Here is a 22,012-nt window from a genome sequence, read left to right as displayed (position 1 = left end):
GTAACTGCTTTTGCTGCCCTCAAAAGACTTCTAAGAGTTTAATACAGCAGTGTGCATCTCAAAAAAATTACCAACAATGGAGCAGGGCTATTTCTTTGGAAATAGACAGTGGGCTAACTCACCTAATCCTACGAATTTGTGAGGAGGAGGAGATAAGAGGGGTTACTGTAAGTATTTAGGGGATATGGAATGCTTTACCTACAGTAAAGCTTCCTTTACTGTAGGTAAATAAAGGTCCTATCTCCTGGGATGAAACTGAAGCTTGAGGTGGCCTCAGGAGATGCACACTTGGTTCAGAAGGCAACGCCAACTCTAACAGCAGACCTGCAGCTTAGGTTCTCTTCCCATAATTCTGCAAACAAAGACCATCTGGTGCTTTAAATGGAAGTGCAAAAACTCTTTGTGCTGTAGAAGAGGACCCCACTGTGCTGCTCCAGCCGCTGTGCTGGCTCCTGAGGCACTGTGAATTAGCTTTTGGAGTTTACCTAAGATGTAGAATGTCTTGGAAAGATCTCAGCATCAAGTCCTCTTATTAAACACTGCTGGAATAACTTTTTCAAGTCTGAAATGAAAGGTTTTTTCCTTTTCTCCCTCTTTTCATCAACATACTCTTTACTGTCTGAGATTGAGTAACAGGACATCATACCATACACCGAGACTTCGCATTTTCTGCTCTTTCCTCCTCTCCACAGTCACTACCCAACATTTCAATTAGATGCCTTCATTAGCACACTCCTGGCTGTAGGATCAAGGTATTTTCTCCTACTTGCCTTCTTTTATAAATGTGATTTAACTTTGCAAGTGACACGCTACAAGAAGAACTGTCAGGAGAGTCTTATCTTTATGGTATGGCTTCAAAGTTCTGATACTCTAATCATGAGGAAAAACAATGCATATCATGATTTTTTCTCTAAATTCCTTAAAATAGCAGACAATGACTTGTCATTTGGGTCTGGAGAAGCAAATAATGATGCATTCTGTTTCTGCTTCCTAATTGCCAGCAGTATTTGGCTTTGAAATTAGATTCATAAAATCCATTAATATTCTGGTACTGATTAAAGCGTAACATTTGATGCAAGAGCACACACAGCAGCAAGGTTGCAACGTCTTGAGAAAGGGAGGCTGTGCACACTGATCTTGTTATTTCTTATTATTACAAAAACGTCAGAAACTGTTCATAAACACTTTCACGGACACCAGCCTTAACAAACTAACCAGCATGAGCATCAGTTAGTTTTTTCACTTCATTTCAAGAAAATGGGGTTGTTTTTTTTTTTTTTTAATTGTCCGAGTTTCATATTATGACTGAGTAGCAATAATAATCACCTACACTTCTTACATCAAAGAGCTCAAGTATAAATTCCCTCTTAGAATCACAGAATCACCAAGGTTGGAAAAGACCTCCAAAATCGTCCAGTCCAACCATCCACCTGTCACCAATATTTCCCACTAACCCATGTCCCTCAGTACAACAGCTACACATTTCTTTAACATCAGTGATGGTGACTCCACCACCTTCCTGGGCAGCCCATTCCAGTGCCTGACCACCCTTTCGGAGAAGTATTTCCTAATGTCCAGCCTGAATCTCAGCCTGAGGTTATTCCCTCTCGTCCTATTGCTATTACGTGGGAAAAGAGGCTGACCTCCACCTCACCAAAACCTTCCTTCAGGAGCCATAGGGAAGGATGAGTTTTCCTCTGAGCCTCCTCTTCTCCAGACTGACCCCACCCAAGCTCCCTCAGCAACTTCTCATAAGACTTGTGCTCCAGACCCTTCACAGCTTCATTGTCCTTCTCTGAACACACTCCAAGGCCTCCATTTCCTTCTTGTAGTGAGGGGCCCAGCATTGAACACAGCACTTGAGCTACAGCCTCATCAAGGCTGAGTACAGAGGGACGATCACTTCCCTGCTCCTGCTGGCTGCACTATGTCTGATACAAGCCAGGATGCCACTGGCCTTCTTGGTTACCAGGGCACACTGCCAGCCCGTGCTCAGCCAAGCATTGATCAGCACCCCCAGTCCCTTTTCTACGCACAGTCTTCCCACCACTCTGCCCCAAGCCTGTAGCACTGCCTGTGGTTGTTTTGGCCGAAGCGCAGGGCCTGGCATTTGGTCTTGTTGAACCCCATCCTACTGGCCTCAGTACAACTATCCAGCCTGTTCAGATCCCTCTGTAGGGCTTTCCTAGCCCCAGGCAGATCAACACTTCCTCCCAATTTGGTGTTATTTCCAAACTTGAGATGAGGGCACACTCAATGCCCACATCCAAGTCATCAATAAAGATATTGAATAGGAGTTCTTGTCCAACACAAATGGTTCACAGGATCAAAACGTACTGAAACTGCATGGAGACAACAACCTGAAGCCCTGATTATCCTAGCTATATCTCACTTGTAGGGAACTTTCTGTTTATCCACCCAACTGACATTTTCAACAGCTAAGAGGAGAATTAAAATAATAGCCTTTTGCTATTGTCAGCCACAGCCCACAACTTTTCAGTTGGAGACCACCTTTTAAGATGGTAATACTGCAGCACTATCTGCTAAGATTAGGGAATGGCTGTCCACCAAAAAAACTTGCAGCTAAAAGAAAGAAACAACTGTGAAGTCTTTTGCTACCCTGATTTTGATGAATCAGAGTCCTGCAAGTAATTGCACACATTTCTTATTCTGGTGGACTCAAGTGTCAGCTCTTTCTTCAGAGCAGCATCAAACTCTATTTCCCAAAGAAGAGGTAATATCAGTAAATGTGTTATCAGCTCTAAGCACACGAGGTTTCTGGTGCACTGGCTCAAACCTTATTTTTGTGACTTATTTCCTCCTGTGAGTCAAATGGAACAAGCGAAGGAATAGAAGTTGAGGTGAATGCAGGGGAAGTGCTTCCATGCTGCAACCAATGTATCAGACTGACATTCAAACTGGAACTTTTTTCAGTTTAAACTATGACAGCTGTAATGTGAATGAATAAATGCATTACCTGTATTCCTCCTGTGTGAACCGTGGGATTACTGAAGGTTGAAGTACAGCAATTTCTACAGTAGTGGTGTTGAACTTCACGGGATCTCCATCATCATATGCAATGACCACTAGCTATAAACAGTGCAGAAAATCACTGTCTTAGTATAGGCAACAGCATTTTTTATCTTGACTTGCAACAGCACTTTTTGTATTTTCAGGGTATAACAAGTCAGAGATTTTCTTCACTATAAATCAAACACTTCATGAGAAAGAGGAAAAAGGTGACAGCCATCCACAGGTTGAACCATGTGCTAGAAAATATACAGAAATGCAGAGAAATGGAATTTTAATTCCACAGCCTTCTACAAATACATCTCCAAATCTCTGAAAGCTTCCATTACACAATTTATGTTTTTCATGGGTTCCCTTCATGTCTTATCAGAGACAGTCCTTACTCAAAACACTAGATCCCATTATAACTTTCCCACTGTTATAATTCAGTTCAACATTCAAGCAGTGGAATACTTACTACTGAAAAAACATCTTTAGCCTCCCATAAAATAAAAAACAAAACTGTTGGGTAAGAATTCTGTTCTGCTAACAAACATTAATATTTCAAACTGAAATTTGATATCAAAACAACAACCAAAAAGACATTATCTCCCCCCAAATGACAATGAAAAAACTCTTAGGAGAGATCCTCAGAATGCCAGAACAGGCAAGACAAGATCTTCACCAAAGACAGCCCTTTGTAAATTTTTGGCATAAATAATTGTTATTAAACATTTATTGGTGCTGCTCTGCCAGGACAAATTCCCCTGCTTTCAGCTTTGAAACAAAGGTGAGCACCAGGATGAGAGACCAGCCCAGTGGAGATGGATCAACAGACGGTTTTCTGCTTTTCTCTCTGCCTAAATTTGTCCTCATTTCAAGAGATCACTGGATGGAGCAGATCAGTCCTTTGCTCTAGCAAATCAGCAGATCAGCACTGAACTGGCACAGGCTGCACAGAGGGGTCGTGGGTGCCCCATCTCTGGAGACAACCAGGGTCAGGCTGGACAGGGCTCTGAACAACCTGATGGTGCTGTAGGGTGTCCCTGTTCATTGCAGGGAGTTGGACCAGATGGCCTTTAAAGGTCCCTTCCAACCCTGAGGATTCTATGATTCTATGAAGTCTATTGTTCTCAGAATAGGTCAGAAAAAACAGCCTAGAGCATACTTTTTCAGCCAATATATCAATGAACTGCGAAGTACTGTGGTTGCAGTTAGTATGAGCATGTTAAAATGCCTGGACAATTTCACTGAAGATTCAGTGCAGCCACGAAAGCCAACGCTCTAGATGCAAACACCAACTCAGGAAGAACTCACAGCTCAGATTTCTTGGAGTGTACTAAGTAGAAAATGGTGGATAATTTTATTTCCTTGTAACAGAAAAGTATGCAAATAAATCTCCCTTTCATTATCCATTTAAAAAGAAATAACTGAATAGCAAGAAGAAACTAAACATACCTTAATGAAGAAACAGAAGGTTGGCAGTTCCCATGTAGGAAAATCACATATAAGCCCTGATGTATTATAAACTACATTGTTTTGCTTACTGAAACACTTCAGTTTTCATTTTCAGCTAACTCCTTCATTCACGGATTTAAGAAAGGAGCTCTGTCCCAATGATTTTGATTGAAATAATAAATAACTCTGGACTAACTACACTTGAGACTCCTCAGGAACAGTAGCAGGACAACAGTAATTTACATCTCCTTAAAGCCAGTGTTTTTACATTATAGTACTTGAGAACAGAAGTCCCAAACAACCCAATCTTGCATGAACTTTCTTTACAAGATATACTACCATTTTTACAAATCTCCCACAAAATTGTTGTGCTGACAGCCCTGTTGAAAATGAAACATCAGCAACATAACCTTCAAAAACTGAAGTTTCCTTCAGTTGCTTCCCTACTTTCTTTTCCCCACCAAACACCAGCAAACACATCTATCCGAGACCTTTCTGAAATCAAAAAGGCCAGGAAATGTGTACCAGAAAGAAATTGAGAAACTGAAGAAACAAATAAGAATTTCATTTATTTCTATGGAATATAAAGGTAGAGAGAGAAAGACAAAAGTGAGAGGAATACTACTAAGTGCAAGTAACATTACCGTCGACAATACACAGCCATAGGAGTACATACCTTGAACACTGTACTTGGCTCTTCATTTAGGTTTACCCGAGTTACTACACGTCCTGAGCTTTCCTCCACATCAAAAATGCTGGCACTGTAAGGAAACTGGACAACGTCTACTTTGTACCGGACTCGGCTTGCTGGTGTGCCCTGGAAAGCAGAAACAAAACAACATAAATATACTTTTATTTTTGCATTCCTCCTTAAGTTACTCAAAATTAAAAATGCAACACAGATCACCACAATTGTGACATCACAGAACCCATTATGATGTAACTGAGCCCCTTTGTACTGTGATAGAGCCCAAAATGATGTCACAGAGCCTTATTATGACGTCACAGAGCCACACTGTGACATCAGAGCCCCATTGTAACGTCACAGAGCCCCGTTGTGACAATCACAGAGCCCCATTGTGACGTCACAGAATCCCATTGTGACAATCACAGAGCTGCACTGTGACATCACAGAACCCCATTGTAACGTCACGAAGCTCATTGTGATGTCACAGAGCCCATTATGACATCACAGAGCCGCATTGTGATGTCACAGAGCCCATTATGCTGTAACAGTGCCCCACTGTGATGTCACAATACCCATTAGGCTGTCACAGAGGCCCATTGTGACGTCACACAGCCCACTGTGACGTCACAATATCCATAATGACATCACAGTGCCCCATTGTGATGTCACAGAGGCCAATTGTGCCGTCACTGCGCCCCGTTGCGACGTCACAATTTGCAGCTTGCCTGCCTAAGAATCGGGTTTGTTCATGAGGACTTTCCCCCCATCAAATATCTTACGTGATATTGTGACATACTAGAGGCCCATTAAGAAAAATCATCACAGATTTCTCAAGATTTCCTGTAGACGTGAGCTGAAGAATTCTTAAGGTCAAAGAATATATGTAAATATAGACAGAAACAGCGGTCTGTTTCATTATTATTATTACTATTAAAATTACAGATGATGGCCATGGCTTAATGTTGGTTAGCCTATCTTTCAACAGCACTTCAACATCCAAATTATAAAATCTCCTTTCCAGCTCAGGAAATGTCTAAACAATAAATCTGAATAAAAAATTCAACTGCTTTCTCACTGTGTCCTGAAAGCTGACTAAGGGAAGATATGAGCGCTGCATTTCTGAAAAGTCAAACTACAGTTCTAACACAGAATAGTCTGCCTCTGTGGTACCCACACACTTTTTCAGAGGAGACGAGATGAGAAGAGCACCAGTTCCTTGGGCAAAACCACCATCTGTCCTGGAAGGACTATTCCATGTACAGCAGCATCCAGAAGTTTCACTTTTCTCCAAAAGTGGATATTGAAGAGCTAATATGTTTCAAAATCCTCATCTCCAGCAACTAAATCACTCAGATGATGTGGCCTGTGACGCTTTCCAACAAATTCCAACATGTGCATCACCTGTGGCTGATCAGGAGAGCACCAGACGTTCTGAAACCATCACCTAAACACTCTGCTGGTCCATGTGGACAACTTAAGATGGTCGTGAGTAAATGCCCCTGTGATGTGACAGGACACCTGTGGCCTTGTCCTGTAACAGAGGGGCTTTTCCTCTCGCCATTAGACACCATGGCTGCTTCTAAGCACAACCTTGGAAAACGAAGACAGCACATCTGTGCAAATGCTGATAATAGGAAAAAGCAGGTTTGCAGATGGATTTCAGTAGCCTTGTAACAAACTGTTCAGTCCCATTTTAATGGCAAGAACAAGCAGAGACAGCCTGTGCATCTATGCATGTGTCACAAACTGTTTGCATGCACATACACAAAAATACCAAAATTAAGAAGAAAATCAGAAGAGGGGCAGCCAGAAGGATAGATCTTTCAGACCAGTAACTCAGTGTTCTTCAATAGGAGGTTATTCACTTACACCAGAGTGCCTAAAATAAGTAACACCTATTCCTCAGAATGAGGTTTCTTAATGTATCCTCTGCATTGCAGTGCTCTCCTTCCAGCAGTCAGCCTTCCAGGGACCTTCAGAGCACATGGAATGACCATGCCTGTCAGCACAGCTCACAGGCAGCTGGCTCCCACAGCAGAGACAGCAGAGCTCTGGCAGCCTGCACTGACCTGTGTGACCACCCAGTCCCAAAATCCAAACCTGAAGACGAAGCTTGCCCCTGGGATCTCCAGAGTGCCAATGCTCCCCTTCCTGCACCCACCAATGCAGAGGGCAGAGATGATGCTGAAGGACCAAGTTTCACTGCTCTCTTCATGGGACCTGGAAACCTTCTAGAGCTCTCCTAACCTTCAGTTACGTCCTTCCAGGATGTCACCTTCCCTGGCAGTGCTGGAAACATGATTTCTGTGTCTCGCCCATCTCTTCTGCAGTATCTCTCACGCTTGCAGCACTGGAACTGTTCTGCATCATGTTTGCAACTGCATCAGGAAAATTGTTCATTGCAGTCTTTCACATATTATTCTTCATTACAAACACAGCCCCTTCACTCCAATACTGCAAACCAGGTTTCATCGCTGACTTTTATGATCTTATTCTTTTTTCATTGTTTTTGATTCGGAGGGTGACCAAGAAGAAACAAATTATGTTCTGCACAGATTTTCCTGGATAAAAGGTACAATATAGCAGTCTCAACAACTGCTGATCCAGAGAAGAGATGTCCTGTAGCACTCCAGGCTCTGCTGCAACAGCTGCTTTCTTGAATGCACCTGGTGGAGTTTCTCCAGTATCAGAAGGATACTGGTCCACACCTGAATTAGGGAAAGGAGGATCTGGGAGATATCACCAACCTCTTTTGGGGTGGGATGTATCCTTCCACTGGTTTCAGAGAACGTCTGGGAGAGGATGAACTTAAGCAGGTTACCTCCATTCTCAGCAAGTGACCCTTCACTAATACTGTTACTGCTCACTAGTAATTCGCCTGCTTTCAAAGGCCAAAAGGTGACTAAGTGGCAGCTTCCTAAATCACTCGGAACCACTAATGGGGTCCTGGGCAGCCTGGTCTAGTATTAGATACGGAGGCTGGCAACTCTGCATGCAGCAGAGGGGTTGGAGCTTGATGATCCTTGGGATCCCTTCCAACCCAAGCCATTCTGTGGTGATTCTGTGTGCTATATAGAAGGAAAGAAAATGCCAAACAAGGTGCAGAAAGCATCTTTTGTGCCTATTATATACATATACTTATTTTTTTCTTTCCTTTTGCACATTGATTTCTGTAAAACTGGCAGTACAGCTAAGTTGCTGCTACCTGGATACTCAGTAGATTAAGAGAAGCACTTACAAAGGCAAGTCCTGCTGCTGGCATCGCTACAACTTCTAAGTGGACGTCAGACATTACACTGTACTCTAACAGAGAAAATATCCCAAACCAAAAGCTTCATTAAGAGAAAATCGGTATTTTCTATCTGCATTCAACACTGTGCTACAAAAGAGCTTTGCTGTTCCTGACAGCGTACTTAAATGCACATGCCCAGCTCATGCTAGGAAAGTTCTGTAAACTGGAACAGAAGTATTTGACAAAGTGTTTCAAGTTCAGTAAGTAAGACCAACATTTTCTTGATACAACAGAAGCACAATGAAATGCTGACCCAAAATACACACTCTGAACTGAAATACGTGTGAATAAATTTGTGATAGGTATTTGTGTCCAGTTCTGGAGCTCCCAACACAAGAAGGACGTGGAGCTGTTGGAGAAGGTCCAGAGGAAGACCATGAAGATGAACAGAGGGCTGGAGCACCTCCCCTACAATGACAGGCTTTGAGAGCTGGGGTTCTTCAGCTCCAAGAACTTATAGTGACCTTCCAGTACCTGACGGGCATCTACAGGAAAGCTGGGGAGGGATTTTTTATGAGGGCAGGTAGTAAGAGGATAAGCTTCTGTGGAGCCTAGCCACTCCTCTGGATGATTTAACTGCAACAGTGACAAGGGCCATGGACCCTGTGCCCTCCATGGACATCCAGCCTGGCCCTGGAAGGACTCAGCAACAAGCTCAGCATTGCAATGCCACTGGCAAAACAGTACCTTCAGTAACCCAGGACTAGGTCTTACAGATATGCTTTGGTATTCAGTGAAGTAATAAGTGACAGACCATGGTAGTAGGTAAAAGTATTTTACAAGACCATGTACACTAGACACTTGAAAATCCCTGAAAAAAACGAGAAATTTCAGAGATCACTGTGTAACAGAGGTAATTATACAACATTCTCCCTGTAATTTCTCTTCAGTATCATTATAAGAGGAAATTACCTGCTGCAATCCACACTGCTTGGCTACAGAGTACTGATGCTCACATTTGCTTGCAGGACTAGAAGCTGTTATCATCATTAAACATGCACATGCTAGGCAATTTGTTTTTAAATAAAGAAAAATCTCATCAAGTTATTGTTCCTGGTATGACTATCAAGTACACCTCTCTCCTGTCATTTCTGAAAATAACAAAATGGGAATTTATTTTTTATTTACTGCATTTTGGCACCAACATAATTAGAAAAATCTCCAGAGAAATTTTCCAGGGAAATCTATTCAGAAGCAAGTTTCAATTATCTCAAGTATTAATCTTCTTTTGCTTCTGTTTTAAATTAATTCAGATGCATTCCTAAGTCTACAGCAAAATTCAAACAGAAGTCTATGTTCCCAAAGAAGTAGCACCAATAAACCACGAAGACAGGATTTTAGTTGGCAGGAACCATCTTCATTCTTTTGAAGCAAAATTTTACAAGGAGTTCAAGAATAATATGAAACTCAGCTCTATAGACCATCCAGCTTCAATTCTTCTTTTTACTGCTGCATAATTTCTTAAGGTTCCATTTGCTCTGGGGAAACTACACTCAGCTGAGACAGCTGATGGCTATGCCACGAAAACATCCCCAACATTTTTATTAGCTCGTGAGGATGCACACGGAGGCCTTGGAAAAAGAGGCCACCCAGAGTACACGTGTGCACTATTGAGATAACTCCCAAAGGGCACAGAGAGGCTGCACAAAGATTAGAATGTGGAGAAGTCATGAAAAATTGTGAGCAGTCTAACAACAGTAACATCTTCTGTATGTTCTCACGCGTGCTTCTGGAAGCAGTTCAAAAGGAAGCAAGGAATCATTACTCCCCATATCCAAAGCTGGGTGACCGAGGCACAAAACCAGGTACTTGAGGAGAAAAGTGACCCGTGCTGGTGGGTCTCAAACCAGCTAAAAATTGTGAACTGTGCACTTGTGTCTGCTTGCCCTCTCATTTACCAGTTATTACTAGAGTTTTACATACATTCTCAATTTTTAGTTATTTTACTCTGTAGTACCTAACCCAATGAAAAAGTCTGCAAGTCTGGATGAAATCTGGAAATTCTGAATTAATGACAAGCTGAACACAAAAGGAATATAAGTATTTAAAACCTTGAGATAAAATTACTTCAAGAGCTCATTGAATTTTCAGCGTCTTTCCCTCATACTGAACTCTATGAAATTCAACAGTAATAACTTTTAAAAGATCAAGCCCCGGACTGCTCAAGAATGCTTCTACTTCTAATTATCTGTGAAATCTCTTATTAAATATCTGTTAGCACTGTACTTTCAGTGAATGCCTGTAAAACAATAAGGACAATTACTCTCAATCTGACAAAGGGGATCAATTGAATGCAAACTTTACAAGGTGCTATGAGACTGGATAACCCATTAAATAGGATGATCCAGAGCTCTGGAAGCTGGCTGGTCATTAAAATTAAGCTTCTGCACCAGCTTCTATTGACAATTCAAATCAACAAAATCAGAACATACAGGGGAAATGCACGAGACTGAAGCATTCCAGTTTTCAAAGTGGCAGCCCGTATAAAAGAGGCACCTTGTGATGTATCAGTCCTGGGAATATTCACCTTCTGATTATTACACCAAGCATTCCTCCACGAGCTCAAGCTGCTCTCGTTTCCTAATATTTGGAAGGTTAAGCACTTGGAGAAAATTATTAGAGTTCATCTGGCGCCTTTCATATCTATGCTACTTCAACAAAGCATAAACTAATCACAACAAACTTCTTTTTCTCCCCAGGAGTATTACCTAAGTTACTCAAGGACAACTGATATGTGTAAGGCCAACCGTACAGCCTACTGAACATAACACAGGTAGTGCCTTTGCCAAACCAAAAAGTAACTGTCACCATTCAAAGCCCTGCAAGTGCAGTTTATCTCACTTATAAACTGGTACAGAACTGGAAATAAGTCAAGCTTAAAGACCTTTCCCATCACCAAAGCCTTCCCAGTTAATCAAGTTTAAGCACGGAAGTTTCAGTGCAAACTAGTGCTCTGCTGTGCATCTGATTTTACCATTCCACGTCTACTCGTATAAGGAATAGATGTCTGCTAGCCAAGGATCCTAAGGAATATGCTGATAAAACTCAGGAGTGTTAGTGAGAGAGCCTGACACTGAGCACATCCAAGCTTCATGGTCTCCCCTTATCTCTCACTATAAAGACTGAAAAATATCTCTGCAAGACACTGAAGCTCTCTGGTCATCTAAAACAAAGCAGCACATAGAGACATTAGCACCAAAACCCTAAATTTTATTCTATATACTTGCAGCTAAGGTGTTAGGAGCTGCCTCAGAAAGACCAGTGCTTGGGCATCCACACCTATTAACATCCCTCAATCCACACTAACATGCCCTAAAGCAAATGTCTTATTTCCACCTGAAAAAGTATTCACTTACTTCTTTCTGTCTCTCTTGACAGATTTTTCTTTATTACTTTGCAGCCTTTGACTCCTCTTTTATCCTGGGCTATATCTCTAACTGTTGGCTTATTCTCATTGGTATTCTCAGATGTTTTTATTTTTACTCCCTGTTTTTACAGATGAGTATTCTTCTACAGACACTGGTACAACTAGCTTAGTTGCTAGAAGCGTTTCTTTGGCATCTCCAATAGAGATGTAACATTTCAATGTTTTCCAACAAAACAAATCCATGCAAAGAAATGTACCTCACAGTACCTGCTGGCACTGTTCCTCACTTTCGCCATCATCCTTTGCTCAGATCAGTGTTTTCAAAAAGGGACTTGGTTTGGAAATCAAATTTAAACAGAGCTAACAGCATTCCTCCGTGAAACAAACAAAGAAAGCAGATCAACAGTGGAGAACAGATTTGTATTCTAATCAGGTTTACCCATTATTTAGAATTGAAGATGTACTGAGTCATACCCTCAGCAGCCATGTATGTTACACGTGGGCATGTTCCATTATGGTAATTCCCTTCACCATTTTTTACTCCTTTATGCTAAGCACTTTGTTAGCCTTTACCTCTAAGTGTGCCTAGAATTAAATGCAAGCTGTGGGAAAAAGTGTGAGCAATTAGAGGATGTACTGAGTATTTAAGAAAATAAATTAATAACTGGAAAAGGACAGGAAAGGAGAAAATGGTTGAAAGTGAAACTGACATTTGCTTCAAATCCTCTTTTGGCCAATGAAAAGCACTGGTTTCTGTGTTTTAATTGATGTTTCACTAAGTACACAGGAGTAACCACCAGACAGATCTCCCATCTCCAGGCCAAGATTTCCTAGATTCCTTTGAAATTCACAGGTTAAAATGAAAACATAACAAAGTACCTACTTGGGAGCATCTGAATCTAGCACAGAGTAATTATTAGTAATAATCAAAAATCCTTGTTTTTTAGGACCAAATGAATCCTGTTACCAGCACTTCCATTCTGTTGATGGCTCACCATTCTTCAGTGAATAAAATTCCATAGCTTGATCCCAACCCAGTCATTCTTTCACTCACATGTATAAGTACAGGATATGCTAAGGCAAATAACTTACTGAGTGGTAACTCAATGAGAAAAGTAAATAAACAAACAAATAAATAAATAAAAGGGATCACCTTCAATCTATATACCCACGCAATTAATGAAAAGGTACTTCATTTAAGAGTAAAAACTAATCCTTACCTCTTGTGCCTTTCTGCAAATGCATTGTAGTTGCTCAGCACACTCCTACATCTCCATGCTGTAAGTTTCTAAACCACCACTTAGGAAATGCACTGCTACAGTAAACCAGAGCTCTCCATACCAGGGGTCTCTTCCAGCCTCCCATCTTTCACCTGCTTTACAACCTGCAGCTCTGCCACATCTTTAGCGAACACCTGCATTTATATTTGTGGCTTACCTTTAGAAGTCAAAGGGCACAGACAGAACATTATCTACTCTCAGGAATATCACTGAATGAATACTTCCCACAATGAATACAGAGCACTATGCTGCAGATGATGTTTCATCCAGCTCAATTTCAGTGGCCTGAAACATTCTCCTACCACCTACATGCCTGTCACTGCTGCATTCCTCTTTACTATGGAAAGGTTTGGAGAGTCTGACATCTTTCAATACTGAGTTCCAGCCTCCAAGGCTGCTCTTCTGCCGTTTGAAAATACATATCTGCCCTTCCTGTAAAGGAATTTCATGCAGGTGTTGAGCATTTCAGTTTGAATTCTCACGCCATTCACATTAATTAACTTCACACTGCAGAGTGAAGTTGGGATTTGCTGAAGACAGACAGTCTCTGTAGAGCTCCTCTGTCCCTGGAGGTGTTCAAGAAACACGTAGGTGTTGTACTGAGGGACATGGACTAGTGGGCAATATTGGTGGTAGGTGGATGGTTGGACTGGGGGATCTTAGAGGCTTCTTCCAACTTTAATTATTCTGTGGTTCTATGATTCTATAATGTTGACAGGGGAATTGTCCTCATTACTTGTAAAATGACAACATAAAAATTCAAGTTTGGACCTTTCAAATTGATTTGTTCTTAACTGAATACTTTAAAACCAAAATTACTTACTTAATAAACGTCCATTTATTTTCCTGAACTGATATGATAGATGTATTAGTACTGTGCACAGAAGCTTCTAGCAGGTAGGAAAAAAAAAAACAAGTACTCTCTCCAATACTGAGTACAACAAGTAGGAATATTCTTTCAATTACGGCAAGTTGAGAGAAAGCTACTCTTGCTGAACAGAGAAAAATGTTGTGCTTTTGTTGGTTTCTTTTTTTTTTTTTCAGAAAAAAACAATTTCTGGTGAATTCATACCAAATACTTTGCGACAACACTTACTGTGAAAACAAGCTCCAATAAATACACTTTTCCAGTAACACAAATCATTTAAACAGGTTTAGCTGAGCCAGAAAAAGAAACAAAACCGTCCGTGGTTTCATGTTTCTTCCTTCTTATAAATTAAAAAAAAAATAAAAGCCATTGACCATTAGTTTGAAATAAAATATCAGCTTTCTAAAACAATTTTAGAAGCTTTTTTCCTCCATAGCTGGCTTTTACGGATAGCACATTCATTTAAAGCCTAGGGGCAGTTTTATTTTAAAGTTGTGATACAAATCAAAGAAATGCAGGAGTTGATTTTTGAAGGCCATTACTGTAACATCGTTATTGACTGCTATAATGGTACTAAGTGAGACCCAGCATTCAGTGATTTTGATTTCTGCCTCCTGCGTGCATCCATTTCTTGACAGAAATAGAAGCAATCCCCACATTTTTCAAATACAAAATATTCAAACCCATATAAAAATGATATATATATATATAAATATATGAGGGAATCACAGAAAGGAATTTGGGAGATGTAAGTGCTTTAGTCTATAGTCTTCTGCTCTCGTACTAACTGGAGATGGCCATTATTATCCACTGCAGGCAGACTTCAAATCAATTCCTACATTTTACTGTCCATGTGATAGTGATAGAGAAGTTAGAAATGGAAAGTCCAGAAGGACAAGGGGCAAAATATACTTCTAAAAATTCTAGGCTGACAGCTTAATGAGCTATTAGGAGTTTTGCTTTGGTATTGCTTTGGTTTCTAAATGAGAAATAACTTTGCATTAGAAAGTGCAGATTCTATGGAACTAGGAAAAATTACAAACACCCATCAGTTAAACATCCATCACCAAGGCACTGAATAAAACAGCATCTTATTCTTTAAAGCTCAGACTTAAAAAACAGAGACCATATCAGAATAGGTAAGCGATTCATCCAGACCAAAATATCTTCTCGTAAGGCAACAGAGAATGTTAAATGAAACCAGCACACAAATCACAATAATATCTTAGTAGTCATGAATACTTTATTTTTTAACCCCAATAACTCATTCGTGAACAAATCTGCCCTATTTCACTGGCCCTTACCATCCTTTTCTGCACAGTTTTTTTCAAAGATCAGTGAGATAACCTGACAGGAGCAAACATGTACTCGTGCTGGGATGCTGCCAGGATTGTAGAATTGTTACCGATGGATTTAGTACTTTAGTTTTTTACTGTTGCAATGAAAAAATGGCACAGTTCTGATCGTCATGCAAAGCAAGTTTTTCTCTACTCTCCACTGGCAGAATCACTCTGAAGTGACTCCACTCGTGAGACGGGCAGAGTGTTTTCTGTTGAATTATTTGCTGCTAACTACTGAGGATGGAAGCACTTAACAGAAATGGAGTCCCTGGTTCCCAAGTCATTCCTGGGGAAAGCAACAGAGAATTTTCTCCAGCTAAGCACCATCTGCTAAACTCCCTGAAATAATGAATGCAGTTCAGAGTCATTTATTTGAAGGCAAAGCTTACTAATTAGATAGCAGTACCACAGCAGCAGAGTGCTTTCTTATTCAGGAACGATCCACGATATGTTGATAATACTGTCTTTTATATATTTTGGACTAACAACAGTCCAGAACTTCAGCAGACACCAACTACCTTAATGCCTCAAAGTTCAGTAACACACAGCTGATGCACACCACCTGCAGGGAATTTGCTTACAGTTGTGTGTTAGGACTTTTTACAAGGGGATACCAGGACTGTCCTTACACTGCTTCAGCATTCTGTCCTTGAGTGGTAAATAAATTACTAGGAAGCATATTTTGCTAAGCAACAGTTGATTTGTGTCAGAGCACTGCCATCAGCTTTTAATGTGCGTGGCACATTCACTCTGAACACTTCTCCCTGAGGATTATACTCCTTAATATGTTAGTGAAACACTAACAATTAAAAATTAAACCTGGCTGGCAGAACATCTTTGGCTTTTATCGTCCTCAGCGTATCATCTGGCCACCAGTGTTCATCAACCTCTGATTACAAAAATTGATATTGCCCTTCAGAATAGCTAACAAGTCAAACATATGTGCTCAGTTCTGTCAATCAACTGCTTTACTGGGGAGCAGCGATAAAAGCCAGTGGCAAGAATAAGCCTCATCTCCAAAACATCACCACACTGTTCAAACAGAGTCCAACAGGGCCAGCTGGTGGGTTGTGCAGTTCCATGCGACCCTGAGCAATGAATGCAAATCAAGAAAGCAACAGTCTCACAGAGTTGTGTTTTGTTTCCTTCCTAAGCTGCACAGCTGTAGAAAAGCCAGCCATGCATTGCTGTACTTCACCTATCACCAGGAAGTCAAATTAAAAGGTTTCCAAAAATGTTGCTGTCAGAAACGAGCTGTATCGCTGACTTGTCACCTTTGGGAATCATCATTTCACAAATGCAGCCTCTGTCCAGAATGACAAAGGCCAGGCTGACAAAAATGTACGAGTTACTGCTTTGTGAAACTCATAATGATCACCTTTGCTGTTGAGAGGGGTAGGTCACTTACAGGGGTTATAGATTTTTCCCTCTTGAGTGCAGAGTATTACCAGAACCTTTTTGCTTACCGGAGGATCTTGATCCTCAGCTGAAACAGTAGTGATAACAGTGCCCTTGACAGCATCGGGAGCAACCATTCCTCTGTAGAGCGTCTTGCTAAATACTGGTGAGTAATCATTCATATCCTGCAAAACACAATTAAGAGTTTACTTCAGAAGTTTAAAGAAAGTTCTAGACATGTTCACAATTGATCCTTCAAACACTACCTGACTGCTCCTTCCTCATTTGGAAACCTATGTGCCATTCACAACCTCTTTGTGGCTCTCCATTCCATTACCACCACGCAAACGTAGCACAGAAGGAGCCAAGTTACAAAGCAACGTATTCATATGAGATTGATCAACAGAAGGGAATTCTGCAGGAAAATACAGTCTTACAAGTAAACCAAGCAGAGATCTCCTTGACAGCTGCTTCTCAAGCAGAGGGCCACAGCATGGTTTCGCTAAGTTTCTCAAATGAATGAGCTTGCTGTTGCTTGATGGCACGTAAATACAGAGGTGCTGCAAATGCTCATACTGTCTAGTGTGCTGTGTTATCATTCAAAACATTCATCCACACCTCATCAGGGGAAACGACAGTGTAGCAATCGTCTGTGAAGATGAGGAAATCACTGCTACAAATCCATGTAATACGAGGCTGGATAATTAATGCATTATGTTCTGCTGCAGGGTCTGCAATTCAAGGCTTCAAGGCATTGGAAATGCTTTTTTGCTGATTTTTAGATTTTCAGAGAGACAATTGGACCATCAAATTAAAATAAAAAGCGACAAGTAGGCAATTCAAACTAGGAGAGCCTTCTAATGAAAAGATTTTGGAAAAGCATCCAAATTCAAACAAATTAGCATTTCTTTGTGGAATTACAGGCATTGCGTCTTTCACTTTCAATGTCTTGATCTGTTTGCAAGAAGATAATTTGCTTAATCTGAGAATCTAAAACCAAGGACTATTTTACATAAACAATTTTGCTCCTCTCAACTCTTCAAAGTGACGGCATGTCTTCAGAATTAGCTATCCTTTGCTTATCTCAGAAACACCAGTGCAGAGCAATGTAGTACTGCGGCTAAGAAGCCAACACCACCCAGCAATCCCAGTCTGTAAGGTGCCATTCACAACCCATTCGACCACAAAGAAAAGATGCAGAATGAGTTTGTTTGATGTGGACAAAAAGGTATCTCCGAAAACCTTGGTAAATGAAATCTGCGTATTAAAAGCAATCTCCAGTATGATACCAGGAATCTCTTACAATGCTACATGCACGGGTATTACGACTGTGTAAATCCGTTTACTTGGGAACGTCATGTTTTGCAGACTCTGGAAGTTTTTCAGTGGGATACACAGACTTTTATAAAAGCACGTGCACAGAGAAAAGACGACACCTTCTGTCCTTCCATAAGAAGACTCCATCTGGGCTAACAACCCAGTAGAACGCTTACAATGATTTGATTTTTCCTGGAATAACCTATCCCTTTATTTGTCTTTAGAACAAAACAAAACAACACAACAAAATCACAACCTCCTCTTTCTCCTGACCGTCTACCTCCGCTATACCTGGTCTCTATTCCTCGGTGCAGCAGCACTGGATCACACTCAGCTGTTTGCTCATTGCGGGGGAATCACCCTGATGTTTTTGTTATCTTTTGTGTACCCTAGCTCCTGACAGTCTGCAACTTAAAGTGCTGGAAAGGCTAATCCTGTTAAAAGACGATGCACTACATGCTCTGCTATAGAAAATGACCAAGTCATTCTACTTACTGCATCTATTTTTCAAGATACACGGATCACTAGAAAATATCCAGGAATACAAAGCGAAACATGAAGTAGAAAGGCAGAAAGCTTTCTGTCCTAACTTACCTTTCCTCTGAGTGGAGCTTTATGCATGACTGTGCCTCATAAGCCCAATCCAAGCCAACCAAATAGACACCAAACATTTCAGTCATCCCTAAGTAGAACAGCTCCATGTGCTTTTCTTGTGGCTCATCTCTTGATGAATCTTAAAGCAGCCACCTGTACTGTGTGGCAGAATTTCAGCTTACGGCCTCACTTTCATCAGAATGAAAGTCCCCCATGAGAATGACGTGCTCCCATCACACAGCTGCACTGTGCACTGCAGTGAGAGCATGACTGTGATTGCAGGCAGGTGATCAGGTCTCTCACGTACTAATCATAAATATCCACGACAAGGAATGGCCAGAAGCAAGTGAAGGAATGAGTGTGGAGCAGGCAGACGATGTGGATGCAGACTCTATTGATTGTAATGGCTTCTTTATTCTAGTAGAAGTCCTTGTTCAGTGTGGGGAGTTTAAAAAAAAAAAAAAAAAAAAAGACTTCTGGGCTATTTCCTATGCAGCAAGAAGTGGTTTTGTTACAGGTACATTGGGGCATTTCCTCTGTACGTTATCATCTCCTTCAGCAATTAATGTTTCTCCTCATATTCTATGGGCACTTAGAGGTACCAAGAAGGTCACAAGGAGCAAAAAGCACCGAGGATGGACTACCATACAAATCTCATTTTGTTAGGAGTATGGGAGGATACCAAACTCCATACTTTAAGAATAGCTTGAGAGATCACAAGCACAATCCTCCCAAGCCTTGAGGCCTCTGCAGTTAGACTTCCCTTACGTCATGGTGGATTTCACAGTGAATACTGCACAGCATGGAGGACTGCTCTGACTGATACAGAGATACAGTCTTCAAGTTCTCATGACTGAAGAACTCTGGATAAAAATATAACATTTTAGAGCAAGTACTGGGTCTCTGACGTGACTTGAGACCAAGGACATGGACAGACATGCTCTTGCACAGCTTGCACTGAAGATGACCTTAGAGATGAAGGCTTCTGCCTAAACTCCACGAAAACCTGACTTTGCGTCGGAATGTATGTGGTTTATTGGTGCAATCAGTAACTACAGGTTAGGGATGGAGTGGTAATTTACCACAAAGTGATAATAACAAGCAGTGTGTTATTGTGGTGCATGTGCTCCAGTGGCCAAACTGTGCAAACATCTTAAAACTATTCACATTCCTTTGCTTCATTCATATAAATCCAGGCTGCTATTGACTATCAAGCACACACAAAAATGTAAATGGAAAATACAGATAACACGCTCTATGTATCTTGCTTTGAAATACTTGGGCTGTGTATTTTGACAGTAAGGTAATAGCAGCCACATATTTATATATAAGTACAAAATTGCCTTTGTGTCACTGCTCATCCAGCCAAAGATTTATTATACTTTTGTATGCCTTTGTTTACACAAAGACTCAAAGTCAAAGCATAAAGAAACCAAAGCTTTCTCCCTATTACAGTTTCCCTTTACCTAACACTTCTGGCTCTGTATCACATTGCTCATGCTTGGCAGCATGTAAGAGCAATACAGCAGAAGTTCTTGCATCCTTCCCTTTCAGAAAGATTAAGAATCTAAAGCACGAAGAAAGCACAATATAAGAAGCATACATACTCCAATACTGTCATTTTTGAGGATTCGCATGTGTGAATCCCAAAACTAAATGAAAACTTAAAGAGATTTCTTGATGCCAACTCATTTGTTATCTCAGACATCACCCTCAGCTCCAGCCAACTTCCTTACACTCTGCACAAGACACATTCAAAAAAATCAAGAAGATTTGAGCGAACAAATACTGACTGGTCTACAGATATTATGAGAATGATGAACAAAAATGCTGGTGAGCTAAGACACACATCAAGGAATGTCAATGAGGAGAAAAAAACATGGGGGAGGAAAGGCATGGAGAAGCAAATCAATAAGTAATTTAGAAACCATTAAGGCAGTCACCGGCAGTAATGCACTAAAACCAAGCTAGGTGCTGCTCCTCGACAGGTGGTACCGCCAATGTGGGAGGGCAATACACAACCAGTGCAGAAGAAAAAGACCTGCAATACAGCATTCCCAGCACAAAATTAACTTGTGAACTTAAACAGACTTCAGAGATAACAACAGACATGAGATTTATGGGGACACTGGAAGATATTTGTGCTTCACCAAGTTAAGAATGTTTATTCAACATCTGGGCGCAACATTCTGCTCTTCCTCCAGTTGAAGAAGGGAAGATTTAGGTTGGATGTTCTTTACTGTGAGAGTGGTGAGGTGCTGGAACAGCTGCCCAGAGAAGCTGTGGATGCCCCATCCCTGGAGGTGTTCAAGGCCAGGTTGAATGGGGCTATGGGCAGCCTGGCCTAGTATTAAAAGGGGAAGGCTGGTGGACCTGCGTGTGGTAGGGGGGTTGGAGATTCATGATCCTTGAGGTCCCTTCCAACCTGAGCAATTCTGTGATTCTGAAATGCACCATATGGATTCAAATGACTGCTTTCTTTGTACCATCACTGCCCCTCAGCACTACCCGCAGTGCACACAGAGCAGAAGCTAGCCTAGCTCAGCCCATTCTGCACCTCCTCCACCATGGAGCCACCGCTGTTTCTGACAGGCACAAAGACGGAGGGTGCCAGTGCTCCTCTGTGACTCTGCATTGGATCCTACAGATCCATCTGCTAAAGGATCCCTAGTTGCATGTATAAAAATAAAACCCTACATTTCAAAAACACACCCTGAGCAGCAAAGCCTGCAATAGTCAAATGTGCCAAGAGCTGCTATGGGTACTCCCAAGATATTTGGGCAGTTCTTGACAGAATTAAAGTACACCGGGATTACAGGGCAAGGAAGTTGTGACAGGATCAGGACACAGCTCCTGCTCACTCTAGTGAACTACAGCTGCAGCTAGTCACTGCCTCTCTATTTTAATTAACGGCAGGCAACATTACAGTGAGAGATTTGACTTATTTGAGCATCATTAATGAAGACTTTCTGAAAAATAATAATAATAAAAAAGAGAAAATGGATTTTGGTAGAAACTTTGTTTTTCATCAGCTATCTTGACACAAACAGAAGTACTGCAAGGCGACACTCCAATATTATTTTATATATTTACACAAATATACACGCACCTACATAAAATATGCATACACATCTGCATCTATCTCAGTCATAATCATCTGTGCAAAAGCCCTTTCATCACGCACAGGGAATCCTGCTGCTGCACTTGACTTTTGCAGCCTGCAGCCTGCAGTGCACTAGGGGGCAGCCCTACCAAGTAGGAGCGAAGCTTCTCCTCCTCCAGCCCTTATAATAAAAATCGACACTTTACCCTCTCCCAATTTTATTCTTATGGAAACAGGCTGATGCCTTTTGCATCTAGTAGTTATTTTATACAGTTTACAAAATCAGCTTGGTGAGTTT

General features: G+C 41.1%; 1 protein-coding gene across 9 annotated transcripts in view; it reads right to left on the bottom strand.

Annotated features, from left to right (window-relative positions):
* The window catches only part of PCDH15 (protocadherin related 15), a 682,309-nt gene that overhangs the window by 81,337 nt on the left and 578,960 nt on the right, over positions 1-22,012 (bottom strand). For all 9 annotated transcript variants that reach the window (XM_085229238.1, XM_085229233.1, XM_085229230.1 and 6 more), the window contains 3 exons: positions 16,769-16,885; positions 5,144-5,284; positions 2,978-3,090 (listed from right to left, as the gene is read on the bottom strand). In XM_085229238.1, the coding sequence (XP_085085364.1) occupies positions 2,978-3,090; positions 5,144-5,284; positions 16,769-16,885 (371 nt within the window). The remainder of the gene's footprint in view (positions 1-2,977; positions 3,091-5,143; positions 5,285-16,768; positions 16,886-22,012) is intronic.

Source organism: Meleagris gallopavo, chromosome 8, assembly GCF_905368555.1.
Source record: "Meleagris gallopavo chromosome 8, MGAL_WU_HG_1.1, whole genome shotgun sequence".
Taxonomy (NCBI): domain Eukaryota; kingdom Metazoa; phylum Chordata; class Aves; order Galliformes; family Phasianidae; genus Meleagris; species Meleagris gallopavo.
The sequence above is the reverse complement of the archived record's forward strand: the minus strand, read 5'-3'. Positions and strand labels throughout refer to the sequence as shown.